This window comes from Hyperoodon ampullatus, assembly GCF_949752795.1.
Source record: "Hyperoodon ampullatus genome assembly, chromosome: 2".
In the NCBI taxonomy this organism is placed as follows: domain Eukaryota; kingdom Metazoa; phylum Chordata; class Mammalia; order Artiodactyla; family Ziphiidae; genus Hyperoodon; species Hyperoodon ampullatus.
In genome coordinates, this window is record NC_136915.1 from 177,817,796 (window position 1) to 177,839,467 (window position 21,672).

The following is a 21,672-nucleotide window of genomic DNA, read 5'->3' on the forward strand; positions in this document are numbered from 1 at the left end:
TTAGAGGTTTTATGCATTAGGAATCTGAATTTAGCAGGCACCTCTAGGAGATCCTCATGCTGGCAGGCCTTAAAACACACCTTGCGTTTCTTGCCATAGGTGCTCCACAAGCAGAACATCAAGATGTAGGTTACAACCTATGTTAAGTCCGCAACCCATGAGAATGGCATTTGAACGGCCTTCTTTTTTTTTTTTTGCGGTACTCGGGCCTCTCACTGTTGTGGCCTCTCCCGGTGCGGAGCACAGGCTCCGGACGCACAGGCTCAGCGGTCATGGCTCACGGGCCCAGCCGCTCCGTGGCATGTGGGATCTTCCCGGACTGGGGCACGAACCTGTGTCCCCTGCATCGGCAGGCGGACTCTCAACCACTGCGCCACCAGGGAAGCTCCTGAACGGCCTTCTTTTATTTTTCTTGTGAGCTCAGCTCTAGCAGCCACGTGCTTCTATCACTTCCTTGTTGAAAGTGAAGGCTACTTTCCAGAAGGTGGAAAGAGACCTCAAAGTTTTTTTAAAAATAAAATCGTTAAAATTCTGCTTATAAAGAGAAAAGCAAGAAATCGGGTCGATTTGTCTCCTGATTTGTTGGCCAAACTCTCTGAACTAAACCCAGTTTCTCCAACAACCTCTATATCTACATAAGAGGTCAAATTACCTTCCAGAAAGTTTCTGGAAAATAATTAAGGTTTTATACTTTCGGAAATTTAAATGCCACCTCAAGATGTTTAGTCATTCATTTTCCAAGATTGTGCTAAGCACTATTTGTCAGGCCCAGAAGCTCCCAGTTTAGTTGGGAAAGATCACTACCTTTCCAGTGAATTTCCTTACTCCTCTTTCTGGATTAATTTTGTTGTTGTTGCTTTAACCTTTAAAATGCATAAAATATAACATATAGAGAGAGATGTATACAAAACCAAACAATTCTTCAAATTATCACAAAGCAGACACTCTTGTCACCACTATCCAGGTGAAGTTGTAGAACATCACTGGCACCCCAGAAGCACCCCCCAATCACTGTCTCCTCCCTCCCTCTCTGAGGTAACCCCTTTCCTGAATCATGGCAGTCATGTCCCACGGTAATCACTTAGCCTGGAAGTGTGCCTTCCTAAACATGGTACTATTTTAAGTGTAATTTACTTTTGCCTTATTTTTGAGTTTATATACATGGAATTATAAAGTAAGTATAATTTTATGTTGGACTCTTTTACTTTATGTTTGTGAAATTCATGCATATTATTGCATGTAGCTGTAGTTTGTTCATTGGCATTGATACATCATGTTCTATTATATGAATAGACCATAATTTGGACATTCTGATGGTAATGGAAATTTAGTTTTTTTTCCAATTGGGCCTGTTACAAATAGTGCTGCTGTGAACATTCTTGAACACACCTCTTTGTGAATATATATATCCACATTTCTGTTGGATATACACCTAAGATTGGATATGCTGGGTCATATCCAATATTGGATATGGTCATTAGCATTTGCATATTGGATATGACCAATCCAATATTTGGATTGGTCATATCCAATCCAAACACAGGTATATCCAAATTAGTGTTTAGTGTTAATAGGCACTGCCATTATCCAAAGTGGTTGTACCAGTTTACAGTCCCACAACAGTATGAGAGTCCCTGTTGCTCCTTGCCAACCCTTGGTATTGTCAGTATTTTAGACACTGGTGGGTATGTAGTGGTAGCTTGTGCTTTTATTGTACATTTCCTTGGTGAGTAGGAGGTTAAGCACCTTTTTGTATGTTTATTGGGCACTGTGTTATTCTCTCTTATGAAGTGCCTGTTCAATTCACTTGCCCATTTATTTACTGAGTTGTCTTTTTCTTAATGATTTTTAGGAGTTCTTTATATATACTGAATATAAGCGCTATGTTGGTTATATGTGCAAAAAATATCTTCTCACATCATGTGGCTTACTTTTTTATTACTCTCTTATCAGTGTCTTTTTTTTTTTTTTTTTTTTTTTTGCGGTACGCGGGCTTCTCATTGTTGTGGCCTCTCCCGTTGCGGCGCACAGGCTCCGGACGCGCAGGCTCAGAGGCCATGGCTCGCGGGCGCAGCCGCTCCGCGGCACGTGGGATCCTCCCAGACCGGGGCACGAACCCGTGTCCCCTGCATCGGCAGGCGGACTCTCAACCACTTGCGCCACCAGGGAAGCCCCATCAGTGTCTTTTGATAACAGAAAATCTTAATTTTAATGCAGTCAAATCTATCAATCTTTTTCTTTATGCTGGTGCTTTCTTTGTCTTGTTTAAAAAATGTTTCTCTACTCTGATGTCATGAAGACATTCCCCTATGTTATCTTCTCAGACTTCATTATTTTGACTTTCATGTTTAGATCTATAATCTATCTGAATTTGATTTGTGTATGTGATATAATTCAGCACCATTTATTTGAAACACTGTTTTCACCCACTGCTCTATATTACCACCTTTGTCATAAGACAGATGTCCTATTTCAGAACTCTCTGGTCTGGTCTATTTGTCTATCTTTGTAGTGATACTATGCTGTTTTAATTAGTGTAGCTTTACGATAAGTGTTGAATTCTGACAAAGCAAGTTTTCCTACCTAGCTCTACTTGTTCAAGACTGTCCTGACTCTTCTTGGCCTTTTGCATTCCCATACAAATTTTAGAATCAACATATCCATTGTAAAAACAAGTTTTAATTTTTAATTTGATTGTATTGAATTTGTAGATACATTTTGGGGGAGATAATGCCCTTATGATATTGAGTTTTCATACAGGAACATGGAATATTCTCCCACTTATTTAGGTCTTTAACAGTTTTTCTCAATAATATTTTATAGTTTTCTGTATGAAAGTCTTACATTCCTTTTGTTAGATTTATGCCTACAAATTCAAATATTTTTGATGCTACTGATGATAAATTAAAACAATTTTTAATTGATGATATATAGAAATTCATGATGCTGAACTTATTTATTAATTTTACTATTTATCTCTGTAAAGTCTTTTTATTTTTACCACACACACAACCGTGTCATGTATGACATTAGTCAATGCAACTTTTCTTTCTTTCTTTCTGATCCTAATATTTTGTTTCCTTTTATTGCATTTCTGCTTTTGTTAGGAGCTTCAGTACAATGCTGAATACAAGTGGAAAGAGTGAGCGTCCTTGTCTTATTCTCAGTCTCAAATGGAATGCCTATTTTTCCTACAGATTTTTAAAAAGATAATCTTTGTTATATTGTGTCTCCTTCCACTTCTAGCTTGTTAAGAGATTTTTTTTTCTAATGTCATGAATGGATGTTGAATTTTATCAACATCTTTTTTGCATCTATTGAGATAATAATACTTTTCTCCCTTATTCTGTTAATATAGTGAATTACACTGATCATCAAATGCTAATCTAACCTGGCATTCTTGAAATTAACCCAACTTGCTTGTGATATGTTTTCTTTTAAATTTGTTGCTGGATTATATCTGCTAATACCTTATTTATAAATTTAACATCTACTTTGGTGAGATGGATTGGCCTGAATTTTTCTTTTATTTATTTATTTATTTATATTTATATTTTGAACAATATGTTCATTTTATTTTATTTTATTTTTTGACTTGAATAATATATTCCTTTTTATACAGCAGGCTCTTATTAGTCATCAGTTTTATACACATCAGTGTATACATGTCAATCCCAATCTCCCAATTCATCACATCACCACCCCCAACCCCCTGCCACTTTCCCCCCTTGGTGTCCATACGTTTGTTCTCTACATCTGTGTCTCAACTTCTGCCCTGCAAACTGGTTCATCTGTACCATTTTTCTAGGTTCCACATATATGTATTAATATACGATATTTGTTTTTCTCTATCTGACTTACTCCATTCTGTATGACAGTCTCTAGATCCAAACACGTCTCAACAAATGACCCAGTTCCGTTCCTTTTTATGGCTGACTAATATTCCATTGTATACATGTACCACATCTTCTTTATCCATTCGTCTGTCGATGGGCATTTAGATTGCTTCCATTACCTGGCTATTGTAAATAGTGCTGCAATGAACATTGGGGTGCATGTGTCTTTTTGAGTTATGATTTTCTCTGGGTATATGCCCAGTAGTGGGATTGCTGGATCATATGGTAATTCTATTTTTAGATTTTTAAGGAACCTCCATACTGTTCTCCATAGTGGCTGTATCAATTTACATTCCCACCAACAGTGCAAGAGGGTTCCCTTTTCTCCACACCCTCTCCAGCATTCATTGTTTGTAGATTTTCTGATGATGCCCATTCTAACTGGTGTGAGGTGATACCTCATTGTAGTTTTGATTTGCATTTCTCTAATAATTAGTAATGTTGAGCAGCTTTTCATGTGCCTCTTGGCCATCTGTATGTCTCCTTTGGAGAAATGTCTATTTAGGTCTTTTGCCCATTTTTGCATTGGGTTGTTTGTTTTTTAATATTGAGCTGCATGAGCTGTTTATATATTTTGGAGATAAATCCTTTGTCCATTGATTTGTTTGCAAATATTTTCTCCCATTCTGAGGGTTGTCTTTTCGTGTTGTTTATGGTTTCCTTTGCTGTGCAAAAGGTTTTAAGTTTCATTAGGTCCCATTGTTTATTTTTGTTTTTATTTCCATTACTCTAGGAGGTGGATCAAAAAAGATCTTTCTGTGATTTATGTCAAAGAGTGTTCTTCCAGTGTTTTCCTATAAGAGTTTTATAGTGTCTGGTCTTATATTTAGGTCTCTAATCCATTTTGAGTTTACTTTTGTGTATGGTGTTAGGGAGTGTCCTAATTTCATTCTTTTACATGTAGCTGTCCAGTTTTCCCAGCACCACTTATTGAAGAGACTGTCTTTTCTCCATTTTATATCCTTGCCTCCTTTGTCATAAATTAGGTGACCATAGGTGTGTGGGTTTATCTCTGGGCTTTCTATCTTGTTCCATTGATCTACATTTCTGTTTTTGTGCCAGGACCATATTGTCTTGATTACTGTAGCTTTATAGTATAGTCTGAAATCAGGGAGTCTGATTCCTCCAGCTCCGTTTTTTTCCCCTCAAGACTGCTTTGGCTATTCAGGGTCTTTTTTGTCTCCATACATATTTTAAGATTTTTTTGTTTGAGTTCCATAAAAAATGCCATTGGTAATTTGATAGGGATTGCACTGAATCTGTAGATTGCTTTGAGTAGTGTAGTCATTTTCACAATATTGATTCTTCCAATCCAAGAACATGGTATATCTCTACATCTGTTGATACCATCTTTAATTTCTTTTAATTTCTTATAATTAAGTGTCATAGTTTTCTGCATACAGGTCTTTTGTCTGCTTAGATAGGTCTTATAGTTTTCTGCATACAGGTCTTTTGTCTCCCTAGGTAGGTTTATTCCTAGATATTTTATTCTTTTTGTTGCAATGGTAAATGGGAGTGTTTCCTTAATTTCTCTTTCAGATTTTTCATCATTAGTGTATAGGAATGCAAGAGATTTCTGTGCATTAATTTTGTATCCTGCAACTTTACCAAATTCATTGATTAGCTCTAGTAGTTTTCTGGTGGCATCTTTAGGATTTTCTATGTATAGTATCATTTCATCTGCAAACAGTGACAGTTTTACTTCTTCTTTTCCAATTTGTATTCCTTTGATTTCTTTTTCTTCTCTGATTGCTGTGGCTAGGACTTCCAAAACTATGTTGAATAATAGTGGCAAGAGTGGACATCCTTGTCTTGTTCCTGATCTTAGAGGAAATGCTTTCAGTTTTTCACCATTAAGAATGATGTGTGCTGTGGGTTTGTCATATATGGCTTTTATTATGTTGACGTAGGTTCCCTCTATGCCCACTTTCTGGAGAGTTTTTTATCATAAATCGGTGTTGAATTTTGTCAAAAGCTTTTTCTCCATCTATTGAGACGATCATATGGTTTTTATTCTTCAATTTGTTAATATGGTGTTTCACGTTGATTGATTTGCGTATATTGAAGAATCCTTGCATCCCTCAGATAAATACCACTTGGTCATGGTGTATGATCCTTTTAATGTGTTGTTGGATTCTGTTTGCTAGTACTTTGTTGAGGGTTTTTGCATCTATATTCATCAGTGATGTTGGTTTGTAATTTTCTTTTTTTGTAGTATCTTTGTCTGGTTTTGGTATCAGGGTGATGGTGGCCTCATAGAATGAATTTGGGAGTGTTCCTTCCTCTGCAGTTTTTTGTAAGAGTTTGAGAAGGATGGCTGTTAGCTCTCCTCTAAATGTTTGATAGAATTCACCTGTGAAGCCATCTGGTCCTGGACTTTTGTTTGTTGGAAGATTTTTAATCACAGTTTCAATTTCATTGCTTGTGATTGGTCTGTTCATATTTTCTATTTCTTCCTGATTCAGTCTTCAAGGTTATACCTTTCTAACAATTTGTCCCTTTCTTCCAGATTGTCCATTTTATTCGCATACAGTTGCTTGTAGTAGTCTCTTAGGATGCTTTGTATTTCTGTGGTGTCTGTTGTAACTTCTCCTTCTTCATTTCTTATTTTATTGATTTGAGTCCTCTCCCTCTTTTTCTTGATGAGTCTGGCTAATGGCTTATCAAGTTTGTTTATCTTCTCAAAGAACCAGCTTTTAGTTTTATTGATCTTTGCTATTGTTCTGTTTCTATTTCATTTATTTCTGCTCTTATCTTTATGATTTCTTTCCTTCTGCTAACTTTGGGTTTTGTTTGTTCTTCTTTCTCTAGTTCCTTTAGGTGTAAGGTTTCATTGTTTATTTGAGATTTTTCTTGTTTCTTGAGGTAGCCTTGTATTGCTATAAATTTCCCTCTTAGAACTGCTTTTGCTGCATCCCATAGGTTTTGGATCGTCGTGTTTTCATTGTCATTTGTCTCTAGGTATTTTTTGCTTTCCTCTTTGATTTCTTCAATGATCTCTTGGTTATTTAGTAAGGTATTGTTTAGCCTCCATGTGTTTGTGTTTTTTACATTTTTTTCCCTGTAATTCAATTCTAATCTCATAGCGTTGTGGTCAGAAAAGATGCTTGATATGATTTCAGTGTTCTTAAATTAACTGAGGCTTGATTTGTGACCCAAGATGTGATCTATCCTGGAGAATGTTCTGTGTGCACTTGAGAAGAAAGTGTAATCTGCTGTTTTGGGATGGGATGTCCTATAAATATAAATTAAATCTATCTGGTCTATTGTGTCATTTAAAGCTTCTGTTTCCTTATTTATTTTCATTTTGGATGATCTGTCCATTGGTGTAAATGAGGTGTTAAAGTCCCCCACTGTTACTGTGTTACTGTCGATTTCCTCTTTTACAGCTGTTAGCTGTTGCTTTACGTATTGAGGTGCTCCTATATTGGGTGCATATATATTTATAATTGTTATATCTTCTTCTTGGATTGATCCCCTGATCATTATGTAGTGTCTTTCCTTGTCTCTTGTAACATTCTTTATTTTAAAGTCTGTTTTATCTGGTATGAGTATTGCTACTCCATCCTTCTTTTGATTTCCATTTGCATGGAATATCTTTTTCCATCCCCTCACTTTCAGTCTGAATGTGTCCCTAGGTCTGAAGTGGGTCTCTTGTAGACAGCATATATATGGGTCTTGTTTTTGTGAATCTGTCTTTTTTTGGTAATGTTCTTGTCAGGTTTTACAATCAAGATTATTCTGCACTCATAAAATGAGTGATTTTGGTCCTACAGACTAGAACTCTGAAAGAGTTTGTATAAGACGTGTGCTCGTTCTTCCTTAAATGTTTAGTAGAAATCACAGGGAAGCCACCTAGACCTGGAATTTCTTTGTGGGAAGGTTTTTAGTTTTGAATTTAATTTATTTAATATTTTGTGGTATTATAACCACCTTCTATTTTTTCTTGTGTCATTTTTGGTAAATTGTACAATTTTTGTTTGTTTTAGGAATTTGACTCAATCTAAAATTTCTAATTTCTTGGTATAAAGTTTTTTACAACATCTTTTTTTTTTTTGGCTGCTTTGGGTCTTCGTTGCTGCATGCGGGCTTTCTCTAGTTGCAGCGAGCGGAGGCTACTCTTCCTTACGGTAGCTCCTCTTGTTGCACAGCACTTGCTCTAGGCATGCGGGCTTCAGTAGTTGTGGCTCACGGGTTAGTTACTCTGCAGCATATGGGATCTTCCCAGACCAGGGCTCGAACCTGTGTCCCCTGCATTGGCAGGCAGATTCTTAACCACTGCGCCACCAGGGAATCCTACATCTTTTTTTTTTAATGTAGGATTTGTAATGCTGTCCCTTTTTTATTCTTTTATGGTTATGTGTGTGGTCCCTCTTTGTTTCTTGATCAGTTTCATCAGTGATATACCAATTTTATTGATTTCAAAAAGCGAACTTTTGCATTTGTTAATCCTCTCTTACATATGCTTCTTTTCTATTTCATTAATGCTTGCTATTTTCTTTATTATTTACGTCCTTGTAATTTCTTCAGGTTCAATTGTCCTTTTTCTAACTTTTCTAGAGGAATTCTTTTTTTTTTTTAATCTTTATTGGAGTATAATTGCTTTATAATGGTATGTTAGTTTCTGCTTTATAACAAAGTGAATCAGTTATACATATACATATGTTCCCATACCTCTTCCCTCTTGCCTCTCCCTCCCTCCCACCCTCCCTATCCCACCCCTCTAGGTGGTCACGAACCACCTAGCTGATCTCCCTGTGCTATGCGGCTACTTCTGACTAGCTATCTATTTTACGTTTGGTACTGTATATATGTCCATGCCACTCTGTCACTTTGTCACAGCTTACCCTTCCCCCTCCCCACATCCTCATTCTTAATTTGGGTACTTAATAATAATTCTAAATTTGTGTGTTCCTAATAATATACCTCAATATATATAAAGCAAAAGTTAATAGAACTTTAAGGACAAGTCCACAGGGACTTCCCTGGTGGTCCAGTGGTTAAGACTCTGCGCTCCACTACAGGGGGCGTGGGTTTGATCCCTGGTCAGGGAACTAAGATCCTGCATGCCACGTGGTGCGCCAAAAAATTTTAAAAGCTAAATAAATAAATAAAAAATAAATGCCTGATGACATAGGACTTTACAAAAAGAACTCTTTAAGGACAAGTCCATAAACACAGTGAAAGCTTTAAACATTCCTCTCTTGGCAATTTATAGAGCAATCAAGAAAAAGCAAACCTACTAGGTATAGAAAAGTTGAACAATGAAATTAACAAAGTTGACCTAACCAACTGCAAGATATACATTCTTAATTTTCAGATATTTCTCTTTTTCTAATATGTGCATTTATGATTAAAGGGAAATTTAGAGCCATAGTTTTGTCTGTGAGCATACATTTTAATATGTAGTATTTTCACTGTTATTCAGTTCAAAGTACCTTCTATTTTTATTGTTATTTCTTTTTGGACCCATGGATTATTTTAGAAAGGTATTACTTAATTTCCAAACGTATGGGAGTTTTACTTAGTTTCCAAACAGTTGGCCCTCAGTATCCACAGGTTTCACCAGAATTCACCAACCTCAGATTGAAAATATTCACACACAAAAAAAAAATTCTAGAAAGTTCCAAGAAGCAAAAGTTGAATTTGCTGCACACTGGCAGCTATTTACCTAGCATTTATATTATTATTTGCAACTATTTACATATCATTTACATTGTATTAGGGATTATACGTAATCTAGAGATGATTTGAAATATACAGGAAGGTGCGTGTAGGTTGTATGCAAATACTCTTCTCCATTTTGTATAAGAGACTTGAGTCATCTGTGGATTTTGGTATCCATGGGGTTAGGGGGAGGTCCTACTTGGAACCAGTGCCCCATGGATACTGAGGGATGACTGTATTCATTTCTATTTTAATTTCACTGTGGCCAGGAAACGTGCTCTATAATTTCAGTCTTTTGAATCGTTTTGAGACTTTATGGCCCAAGTATACTCAATTTTAAATGTTCCATGTAAATGTTCCATGTATGCTTAAAAGAAATATATAACATTCTTAGTCCTTCAGAGTGGACAGCTAAGAAACCACAGAGAATTATTATCCAAGTGTTAAATATAAAAATAAATACTTTAAATAACAAAACACAGGTAATAATTGCCTTCGTCAACCACAGATAAATAAAATATACCAACCTGTAGGTCAAAGAAAAACACTAAGTACAAGCAACACACTTACTTATAATAACTTTACTCCATCCACTTCTGTTGCACATGCCATTTTCTCAGTGGTTTTAAGCATGACCCGATGATAATTCCACATTAACATTCAGCTGAGAGCCACAGGGTCTTCAATATCCTGTCCTGATGCTTCTTCAGGTTTGATAAGAGTCAATATCCTATGAAGAAGAAAGAAACAGCCTGAACTAGCCGTGCTCCCAAAGCAAAACTACCCACATGGTGGTGCCTCTTTTTCTGTGAAGCATCCACTCTCTCCAGTCGTCTCCTTTCTGAACAGCACCAACTCTTGCCTCTACTTTTCTCTGCCTTATGTTGCTTGTTTATGATGACATCATCAGCCACAGTTGATTCCATTCAGCATCTCCAGCCTGATCCTGAGTAAACTATGGCAGTCAGGACAGTGTTCTCTGAGTACTACTGCATGGAACAGTAGTTATGTAGAATAGGAGAGGTGTGGAACAGCACTGATACAGAACAGTGACTCTGAGGGATGTTAGTAGATATTAAGTGAAAAAAGGATTTTGTCGTATAAGGTTTGGGGATCCCCCCCAAACCACCATCACCTCTGAAAACAACTGCAAGTTCAAGGGTCCCCAAGACTATCACTTCTGATTCCAGCTACAAGTTTGGAATTCCCCAAGGCCATCCTCAGTTTCAGTAATTCACCAGAAGGACTGATGATACTCATGATTATGGTTTATTACAGCAAAAGGACACAGATTAAAATCATCCAAGGGGAGAGGCACACAGGGTCTAGGCGGCGCCAGGCATGAGCTTTCAGTTACTCTCTCCCAGTGGAGCTGTACACACAGTGCCTGTTCTCCCAGCAACAATGTGTGTCAACACACATGGAGTATTGACAACCAGAGAAGCTCACCTGAGGCTTGGTGTCCAGCATCTTTACTGGGGCTTGGTCATGTAGACATAGTTGGCCACTTATGTGTCTCCAGTTCTTCTGAAAGTAGAGCTGGTAACTGTAGGGACCAACGTTCCCTGGCCTAAGTCACATTGTTAGCACAGACTATCTGGTCTATGCTAAGCTCCACATAAACAAAGATACTCATCTCAGGTAGAACAATCCAAGGGCTTAGAGGTTAATTCCCAGGAGATGAGGGCAAAGGCCAGAACTCCCTTTTGGCAAGGCCAGTCCTTTACTGAATGTACCCACATGATACAGAGCATGTCATGGCCCATGCATTAGAAGCTCCAGGAGCTCCCGCCACACTTAAATAAAATCAAATCCCCTGTCCTCATCTACAAGGCCCTGCATGATCTGACTTTCCATCTCCCTCTTGCTTACTACAGGCACACCGATTTTCATTTTTTTTTTTAACATGAAATTAACCATTTTTTTTTTTTGGCCGTGCTGTGCAGCATGTGGGATCCTATTTCCCTGACCAGGGATCGAACCCGCACCCCCTGCATTGGAAGCATGGAGTCTTAACCACTGCACTGCCAGGGAAGTCCCTGATCTTCTTTTGTGTTTTTAAGGACACTGAGCTCTTTCCTGGCCTTTGTAGTAGCTGTTTCCTCTGGCTGAAACTTCTTCCTGGTCCACACATGATTGGATTCTTCTTGTCATTAGGCCTTAGCTCAATAAAAGTCATTTCCTCAGAGGCGCCTTGCCTGTCTATGCAAATTAAAGGAGTGCCCAAGTCCGTTCCTATCCTATTACCTTGTTATGTGTTCATCATAGCAGTGATCATTGCCTGTTATTTTCTAGCTCACTTACCTGATAATTTGCCTGTTAGCAGTCTCCCTCATTGCAAATGCCATAAGAGTAAGATACTTGACTTTTTCTCTATCCCCAGCACCTAGAATGTACTGGGCCTAGAGTAAGTACTCAATAACTCAATGAATGAATGAACTGATGGATGAATAATAAGCTTTACAAGTGCTGGCTTAAACAAGATCCAGTAGAATTCTTTATAGCAAGGCTTTCAGAGGCTTTAGTATGCTAATATGAATTGTGAATCTGAGTGTGTATCATGTATTCATGTTCCTAGGAACACTTTGGGGGGCATATTGATGTTGAAACATAGCATTTTTAAGGAATTAGATTTGTTTTCATGTATAACTAACATTTTAAAGGGAAACAAATCTGGGACTTCCCTGGTGGCGCAGTGGTTAAGAATCCGCCTGCCGATGCAGGGGACGCGGGTTCAAGCCCTGGTCCGGGAAGATCCCACATGCTGTGGAGCAGCTAAGCCCGTGTGCCACAACTACTGAAGCCCATGTGCCTAGAGCCCGTGCTCCGCAACAAGAAAAGCTACTGCAATGAGAAGCCTGCGCACCGCAACAAAGAGTAGCCCCCACTCACCGCAACTAGAGAAAGCCCGTGCGCAGCAATGAAGACCCAGTGCAGCCAAAAATAAATAAATAAAATAAATAAATAAATTTATAAAAATTAATTACTTAATTAATTAAATAAAAGAGAAGTAAATCTAACACATGGCACATATTCTTTAAAATTCCTCTTTCTCTTTCCTGCTCCATCCTTTAGGATTCTGCTCTCTGCACCTAAATCTGATCAATTGATTTGTACGTAGGTATACATGTGTAGTACTGCCTTAGGGCCTTTTATCCACTCTGTTATTTATTTATCATATTAAAACCTCATTGTTAGTAGTAGCAAGATACAAAAATAATGATAGTGATAGGCTGGTGAAAAATGATTTCTGGAATGGAAGCTTTTGATATCCCTCAAATTTATCTCCAAAGTGCCCATTGATACCCTGTAGACAAAAGTTTTGACTGTTGACCTGATTCTACTTGACAGAATCAGTTATTGATAGACCTTTTTTCATAGGTATATTTCTTTGGTAACAATATTTTTGAAGCAGTTTTTACAAATTCTTTGTGTCAGCTGTATGCATTTGTGCTATAGAAAATCATGTTATTTCTATATGAAACTTTAGAATTGATGAAGATTGCATGTTTCTTTTCAGAGACTAAGGATCTTGGTTTATTTCTTTCCAGAGAAATAAGGTCCAGAGTTGTTGACTGCTACCGATAACTGGTTAGGACATATATTTATTCCAAAGCCTTCTTTCTACTTCACCCTCCTTCAGTTGGGGGGATTAGGTGCCAGACATTCTGGATAAAAAATAATTAGAAAGGCTCTGGATGGTATTTTCTCCTGTCAAGGTTTAGGTTAGGCTTTGTTAGAGATGGTCTGTTTGAGTTTTGTGCTCACGCGTAGGGCATGGCCGCTTTTGGCCTCTCTACCTTGGTGGAGTTTGAACTCCAACTTTTGACTCCCCAGTGGATATGGGGTTCCACTCACATAGTAAATTGGCCTTATATCACTCTCTATGCTGACTCTTCTTTGAGTAGAGTACATAATTACTCTCATTTGGGAGGCTGTGAATTCCCTTTGAACCTATATTCACAGGCTCTTGCGGATGAAAACGTGACATTCTAATTAGAAGTTCAAAGCATTCTATACTATAGACCACTATGCAGAGAAGCCACTCTTGAAAACAAGGCTTGGGTGCTTCCACTCCTGGTCAGCCAGTGTCCGTATGTCACAGTGTCCAAATGGCCAGTTCTGTCCATTGAGTTCACTGCCACTAGTTGGCCACCTCCTGAGTATACTGGTTAATTCTTGAATAAGTTTTAAGTCAACCATGAAAATAACTGTTAGTCATATAAATTACTACCACAGGATCTATTTACAGCCCAGATTTTACAGACGGGTGCCTTGACAAATGTGTTTTTATTTGCTGTGAATAATTTCTGCATAGTGATATTGAAAAAAAATGTAATTCACATTTTCCATGAAGAAGAAGGCAGCAGCGGTGTGCAGAGAACTGTCAATTATCTGTGACTCCCGTCATCATTATTCTGGGATTGATTTGAGAGGAATTCAGCTATTCTTGCAGAAAAACTGTTGGTTAAACATGAACAGTTAGAAAACCTCTTTCTGCAGCCTGAGACACAAAAATGAGAAGTAAGATTGAAACCAGAACCCAGTTCTCCAGCCAAGACTCTCTCTGTTGAAATCCATAGGCAAAGGGAAGAGCTGATGATGGGTTTCCTCAGGGGAAGGCTTAGCTGCCAGGACTGCCCCGAAAGCCTGTTAATGAGCCTCTCGAGGGGGCTGCAGGCACACAGCGTTCTCGGGCAAAGGTCCGCATGGCTTCCCTCAGCCTTTCTTTGCCAGGTGTGTACAAAGGTCTGGAGGCATGGAGGGAATGTCAGAGGAAGTGGCGACACAGTCGCTGCTCTCAAGCTAATGGTGGGAACGAGGGCTGAGATCAAGGCAGAGCCGGGCCTGCAAGCGTTTGCCTCCAGAGGACTCACAGGAGATGGTGAATGGCCACTACCCCTGTGCTCTCAGCTGCCAGGGCCCTCCTCTGCCTGGGAGGCCTCTTCTGCCCGAGGCTTTCCCGTCACTAACATTCTGTTTTCTGGAGTCCGTTGTTGTCAGATTGCTCCCAGTAAACCCAGCCTCAACCCCACATCAAAGCTCCTGGGACAGGCTCTTTGGAAAGCTACCCAAGTTCCCAGCTCGCAGAGGCATCCTCAGCCCAGCCACCTGCGTCAGGCTTCCCGAGGCTCATCATCCTAGAGCTAACCGTTCAAAGCTTAGAGGAACTTGAAGGTCAGACTTCCTATTAAAACTATTCCAACCTCTTCTGGATTCAATAGGCTTTGGGGAGTGGCTGAGAAACCCACTGAAAAATTTCTGAAGGAAGCTTCTATGATCATCAAAGTGCTGTTTTTTTAAATTTTGCCTTGTTTCAAAAAACTAAGAAGCAGCAAACTGGAAACATAACTCATCTACCTGACTCTAAAAGTAGAAATAAATAAATAGCTCATGCTTACAAGCATATATGCATGTAAAATCAGAGACTTTAAAACAGGAGATGAAGAGAGACACATGGTGAACAAAGTGACTTAAACCAGATGGGACTGACGTGTACACACTGCTATATTTAAAATGCATAACCAACAGAGACCTACTGTAGAGCACAGGGAACTCGGTTCACCATTCTGTAATAATCTACATGGGAAAAGAATTTGAAAAGGTACATATATACGTATCACTGAATCACTTTGCTGTACACCTGAAACGAACACAACAACACTGTTAATCAACTCTACTCTAATATACATTTTTTAAAAAAAATTAGATGGGATTAGTTGGGCGGTGTTTAGAGGGGGCGGGGCCAGAGGGAGCAGGACCCCAACTTCCCAGCGCAGAGTGGACTGGCCCGCAGAGTGGACTGGCGCGCAGAGTGGACTGGCCCGCAGAGTGGACTGGAGGTAGCTAGAGTTAGAAGCGGATAGTTACGATTGATTAGTTTTTGGGTTTTTTTTTTTTTTTTTTTTCTGCGGTACGCGGGCCTCTCACTGTCGTGGCCTCTCCCGTTGCGGAGCACAGGCTCCGGACACGCAGGCTCAGCGACCATGGCTCACGGGCCCAGCCGCTCCGCGGCATATGGGATCTTCCCGGACCGGGGCACGAACCCGTGTCCCCCGCATCAGCAAGGAGACTCCTCTCAACCACTGCGCCACCAGGGAAACCCCACAATTGATTAGTTTTATTTTCTCTTTTAATCATTTTGTTGCATGAGTGTCCCCCCAACACCCTTCTCCTGACCCTGTCGCCTCTTCCCCTCCCAGCCACCTGCATTCTGCTCTGACTCCATTTTTCAAAGGCAACAGTTGCTTTCTCTGAGTCTTTTGTGATATTGGCAGTAGTATGTGCTGCTCTATTTATTATCTTTTTAAAAACAGATAAGGTGGATGGGAAATGCCAGTAGCAAATGCAGCCCCAGCTCAGCCCCCTGCTGTTCTGCAAAGCACATTTTCTTATCAGGCCCAGGCCTGATAAGGCAGAGGCGGGAGGACCAGGCGAGAGTAGCCAGCCAAGCTGTTTGGTGCAGTGCACGGTCCACAAACACAGCCAAGTGGGCAGCCAGCTAGATAGTTCAGGTGAATCCCCAGCTTTTGTCTTTCTTCACTCGCTTCCAAAATTGCTTGTAAGTTCAACTGTAGAGTGTAAAGTGTCGCGGGCGGAAAACAAGGTTCCTTTTGGACCTGGATCTCGGCACCTCGACCCCTCTTCCTATTTCTCTGTGAAGCAGGTTCTGAAGCTTCTAATGCTTGTCCTTGGGACCTGAGTCTAGTGATAAATAAGGAACCATTTATCAGATCGCCGTGTAGGTTGAGACCGGGTGTGAAAATAAGAGCTTTCTTGTGAAGCTGTGAACCACAACTGTTTGAATTCCAAAAATAATGTATCCTTTTTACGCAATTGCAGATTGCCGCATCCCGCAAATTGAAGATGCCGAGATTCATAACAAGACATACAGACATGGAGATAAATTAATCATCACTTGTCATGAAGGATTCAAGATCCGGTACCCTGACCTGTACAACATGGCTTCATTATGTCGTGATGACGGAACATGGGACCATCTGCCCATCTGTCAAGGTACGGGGCTGAGGCTGTGGTTCTCAGCTGTTCTTTCAGACTTGATTGTGGAGTGTGTACACGTTTCTCTAATAGGATGACAGGGGGAAACACAAAGCCACGCACACCCCATGGTTCAGCCGTACTGCACTCTGATCACCACAGCTCTGTGTTTGGAATCTTCCCACAATTCCCTGTGCTTCTCTCTAGCTCTATACTCCCAGCTTTAAAGTTTAAATGGGAAATACCTTATTCTTTAGCGTGTTGGATGTCTCCTTTATTCTAAGAAACCAAAAGTCGTTGCAGAATTAGGAGCCTTGCAACTGGGCTGTGAACACAATGATGAACTACTGTATATTTAATGGAAATAACAGCATTTATACTGATTTCGGTTGTGGTGTGAATATATTTAAAGCCAATCTTACAGAGGCTATTTTCTCTTAATAATGTTATCCTTTTTTTATAATGCATGAGGAGCAGAAAAATAATCAAATTCAAATTTCATCCAAACCATACGATGAATATTTATCCTCTTGCGTTTTTTAAATTTGCTTGGGCCGACACAGAGGGCCCCCTGTTTGTGAAAATAAGCCCTCAAGTTCCCATTAATTCTGATTTTATTTTTTGACATGTGACTTGGACCAAAGGACTAAGAAACCCATGCATAATTCATAATCCAAGGGAGAAGGCTAGCAATCTTATTTACACCAAAAGCACTGGCATGTTAAAGTTGAGACGGATGTCAACTTTCTGCTTGGAAATCATGACGGGCAGACATTGCTTTGTGCACCCCATAGCTGGAAATAAATCATTTCCTTATGTGAGAGTTTAAGAGTCACGGCCCCTTGAAGAAACAAAGGCTTCAGGATTAGGAGGACAGAGGCAGCCCAGGTCCTCACCCTCCTGCAGTTCTCCCCAGAAGCTTCGGGGTTGTTTAGCGTGTTATGTGTTACATTCTTAAAGGAGACACGTGATTTATTTATACTCTTAGAGACTCTCCACAGAATCAGCAGCCGGCTTTTAGGTGGGGCTGTTTATCCAAATGAACTTTATTAACCATGGATTCGTTCCAGTCCTGCGGCCCTATCCGAGGAACGGCCAAGAAAATGATTTCAGACTCCAACCCCTTCTCGCCTTCATCTTTTCCACTTGTCTTTCGGTTCTCCCGCCCTTTCAATTTCCTTTTACATCCCTTCAGTACAGTCTGCTTCTTTAGGAGTTCTTTCTATCCCAGTGATTTTTTTCAAATGCCCTATGGTGACAGACATCTTGGGGTGTCATTGTCACGAGTTCAGGTGCAGGCTTGCCTCTTGCTCTGTCTGTGCTCTCTTGCCCCTCCCCTCTAGCACCCCTTACTAAATCTCAGTCATAACACAGCTTCGATGTTTTTTTGCAGCAACAAAAGAGCTGCCCGGCCGCTCTTGGAAGGTGTGCTTCCTCAAACAGCAATACAGCCCACAGCCCACCTTCAGCCCTCCTCAGAGCCCTCGGTCCCCACAGAGGAGGTGCCCCTGGTCTGGGCCCTGATACCCCCCTCCAGCCCCTGCACCTTGCCGTCCACCCGCGTGGGCACAGCAGGGTTGCTTTAGACAGCCTGACACCTCTCGAGCCCCCGGGGGCTATATAATTGGCCCTTCGAGTGACATTTCATCCTGTAATTTTTATTTGCACCTGTAGATCCAGGGGCTACAGCCTGAGGAACCGTCTCTCTATTATCTCGAAGTGCAAATAGAAATCACAGTCAACTATTGAGTCGAAGCCAGTTTTCTACTGTATTTTTAGGACAGGCTGTTCTCCAACCAAGAGTGGGCATAGCTTTCCTTCTCTGATTGGCTGCACGTGTTCCAACCCCTTTCATCTCCTTTTGGGGTCGGAGGTGGGAACCGTTCCAAGGCCGTTTTTTCTCCGGAAATTTGTGTTTTAGAGATCCATGTGCCGATGCTTCCTGCTCCCTGTGGGTCAGAGTTAGTTTTTTACTTAGGGGATGCAGTTTATCCACATGGGTAGCTTAGAACCACACTCCTTCCCAGAAGGAGGCAGGGGCACAGTCCCGTGTGCCCACACATTGGAACCCTGCTCAGGGTTCTAACACATTCCCTTGTTGGTGTTGATTTGCTTATCTTTTTTTTTTTCCTCAATTATTGATTCTGTTTATGCCTGATTGCCAAACTCCCTTCACACATTTCACTTTTGCCATGAACAGTGTCAGTTTTCAGCTCCGAAAAGAAAAAAATCCTTTAAGACCGTTGGGACTGCCCAAAAGGATGGCTGGGCACCATGCGTTTCTGATCTGGTCCATCCTGAGTGTGGCTTGTTCTGGGCAGGGATCTTTGAGGTCTGTGGGGTCTGCGGGGCTCCAGGACACCAGGATGCAGCAGTGCAGGTTGACCCTTGACGGTCCCAGAGTGAATGCCTCCTACATTCTGCACCCCTCACTGCGGTGTCTGTGTCTGCTCTGATACAGACACAGACACCACAGTCTAAGGCGCCGACCCGAGCAGTTCGCTGAATACGCAGCTCTTCGACGCTTGTATTGTAATGTGTCACAAAGTCATCTTAAGAGAGGAGTTCCGTCATCTGCTGCAGTGCCTGCGTGATATAGTTTGTGCTTGGTGATTGGAAGGGAAAGTAGGTTTTTCCATTATCCATTATTTACTTCACACACAATTAGTTCTCCCCGGGAAGAGCACAGCTCTGCAGGGTCATTATTCCCTTCAGTGAAGCTGCTGAAGCCAATAAGAAATTCACTAATCACAGCAGATGCCACACCAAGTGGGCTGCTGTGCCACTGGGAATGTTCCACTGGGCTGCACAGGCTTCAGGACAAAAGGCAGCTACTGTTTTACAGAAGTAAGGGATCCAGGCCTCATGTTCACTCAGATGGCACACAGAATTCTGTGCATGGTGCACAGACTCTCTACAGCACGTCTGCTCAAAGCCTGGTGCCACGGCAACAGCACCCAGAAACCTGTAGCAGTGCAAATCCTTGAGCTGCGCACGGACCCACTGAACCAGAAGCTCTGGCTGTGTGGACCAGCAGTCTGTCCTACAAGCCCTCTCTGGGTTATTCTCAAGTTTGAGAACCACTGCATTACATGTTCCTTTCCTGTTTCACCTAAAACACAATGGGATTTTCAAAACTTTCATTGCACTACATCAGACAGGTGTCTGTTCCATTATCTGCTGCCGTGGAGCCCAGTTTGCATCCTAACCTTCTCAAGCTGCCCACCACCACTGCTGAAACAGGAAATAGTCTCTCTTCCCTCTGTGGCACCTCAGTGGTTCTCAGCCCTGATGGCACTTTAAGATTATGTGGAGAGCTTTAAAAAAAATAGGGGTGTCCAGGCTGGATACCTACCCGGGCACAGGTCTGGGCATTAGTGTTTTTAAAAATTTCCTCAGGTGAAAAGGGAACCCTCTTACACTGTTGGTGGGAAGGCAAGTAGGTGGGGCCACTGTGGAAAACAGTATGGAGGTTCCTCAAAAAACTAAAAATAGAATTAACATATGACCTAGCAGTCCCCCCCATGCATCTATCTGGATAAAACTTTAATTCAAAAAGATCCATGCACCCCAATGTTCATAGCAGCACTGTTTACAATAGCCAAGACATAGAAACAACCTAAATGTCCAACAACAGGTGAATGGATAAAGAAGATGTGGTACATATATACAATGGAATATTACTCAGCCATAAAAAAGAACGAAATAATGCCATTCGCAGCAACATGGATGCAACTAGAGATTATCATACTAAATGAAGTAAGTCAGACAGAGAAAGACAGATACCGTATTATATCACTTATATGTGAAATCTAAAATATGACACAAATGAACCTATCTATGAAACAGAAACGGACATAGAGAACAGACTTGTGGTTGCCAAGGGGGAGGGGTTGGGGGAGGGATGGAGTGGGAGGTTGGGATTAGCAGATGGAAGCTTTTATATACAGGATGGATAAACAACAAGGTCCTACTGTATCACCCCGGGAACTATATTCAGTATCCTGTGATAAACCATAATGGAAAAGAATCTAAAAAAGAATGTATGTATATATATGTATAACTGAATCACTTTGCTGTACAGCAGAAATTAGCACACCATTGTAAATCAACTATACTTCAATGAAAAATAAGTTAATTAAAAACTTTCCTCAAGTGATTCTAACATGCAGTCAGGGCTGGAGCCAGCGGCTAGGGGTGTCCCGATCCTCAGCTCCACCTCCCGTAACTACTTCCCTACTCGTCTGACCCTCTCGATGCCACTTGCAACTATAAAAGCAAATACCTGCTTTAGAAATAGAATAGGTACATAGATAAGGGAGTCTGAGCATTTAAGACCAAGGTGTGCAGTCCTCGGAGGCCCTGCCACGTTTACAGCGGGGGAAACCGAAAGACATATAGTGCTTTGTCTTTCAGGTGTACAAAGATGACCACGTGAGACACTTCCCTTTTTCTTTCCCACGTTGCAGGCTGCCTGAGACCGCTAGCCTCTTCTAATGGCTATGTGAACATCTCCGAGTTCCAGACCTCCTTCCCAGTGGGAACTGTGATCTCCTATCACTGCTTTCCTGGATTCAAACTCGAGGGGTCGGAGTATCTTGAGTGCTTACACAACCTTATCTGGTCGTCCAGCCCACCCCGGTGCCTTGCTCTGGAAGGTATCACATCTTATTCTTTTGGAAGTTGAATTTTGGCTTATTAAAGTGGATGTTTCAATAGGAGGTAAAGAGCTGAGAATTATGGTCAGCAATAACTTCTGTTCCCTGGGTCCACATTGCTTGCAGAGGCAGCAAGCCTGATCATCTGCCATGAAGCAATACTTACAGACAGACATAAAACTGGCTTCCCCCATTCTCAGGCTTAAAGGGGATGAAAGAGAAAAGTTTCAAGCGTCAAAGGTTACACTGCAAAATATTGCAAAGTTAAATGAAATGTCTTCAAAAATTAATTTTCTCTGCACCAAATGAAAACAGATTGTATTATGGCATCATTAGTCTCACCCCTCGTTTTATTGTTGTGTCAGTGTTTCCTCCTATTTCTATTCATTTTATGGCTTGGCTCTAAATGTTTTGCTGCAAGCACACTCTTGGAAGCCTGAAACCAAGAGATC

General features: G+C 40.8%; 1 protein-coding gene across 2 annotated transcripts in view; it reads left to right on the plus strand.

Annotated features, from left to right (window-relative positions):
* SUSD4 (sushi domain containing 4) overlaps window positions 1-21,672 on the plus strand; it is a gene marked incomplete at both ends in the record, with an annotated part of 130,567 nt that overhangs the window by 80,022 nt on the left and 28,873 nt on the right. For both annotated transcript variants that reach the window (XM_079727887.1, XM_079727888.1), the window contains 2 exons: window positions 16,407-16,580; window positions 21,032-21,220. In XM_079727887.1, the coding sequence (XP_079584013.1) occupies window positions 16,407-16,580; window positions 21,032-21,220 (363 nt within the window). The remainder of the gene's footprint in view (window positions 1-16,406; window positions 16,581-21,031; window positions 21,221-21,672) is intronic.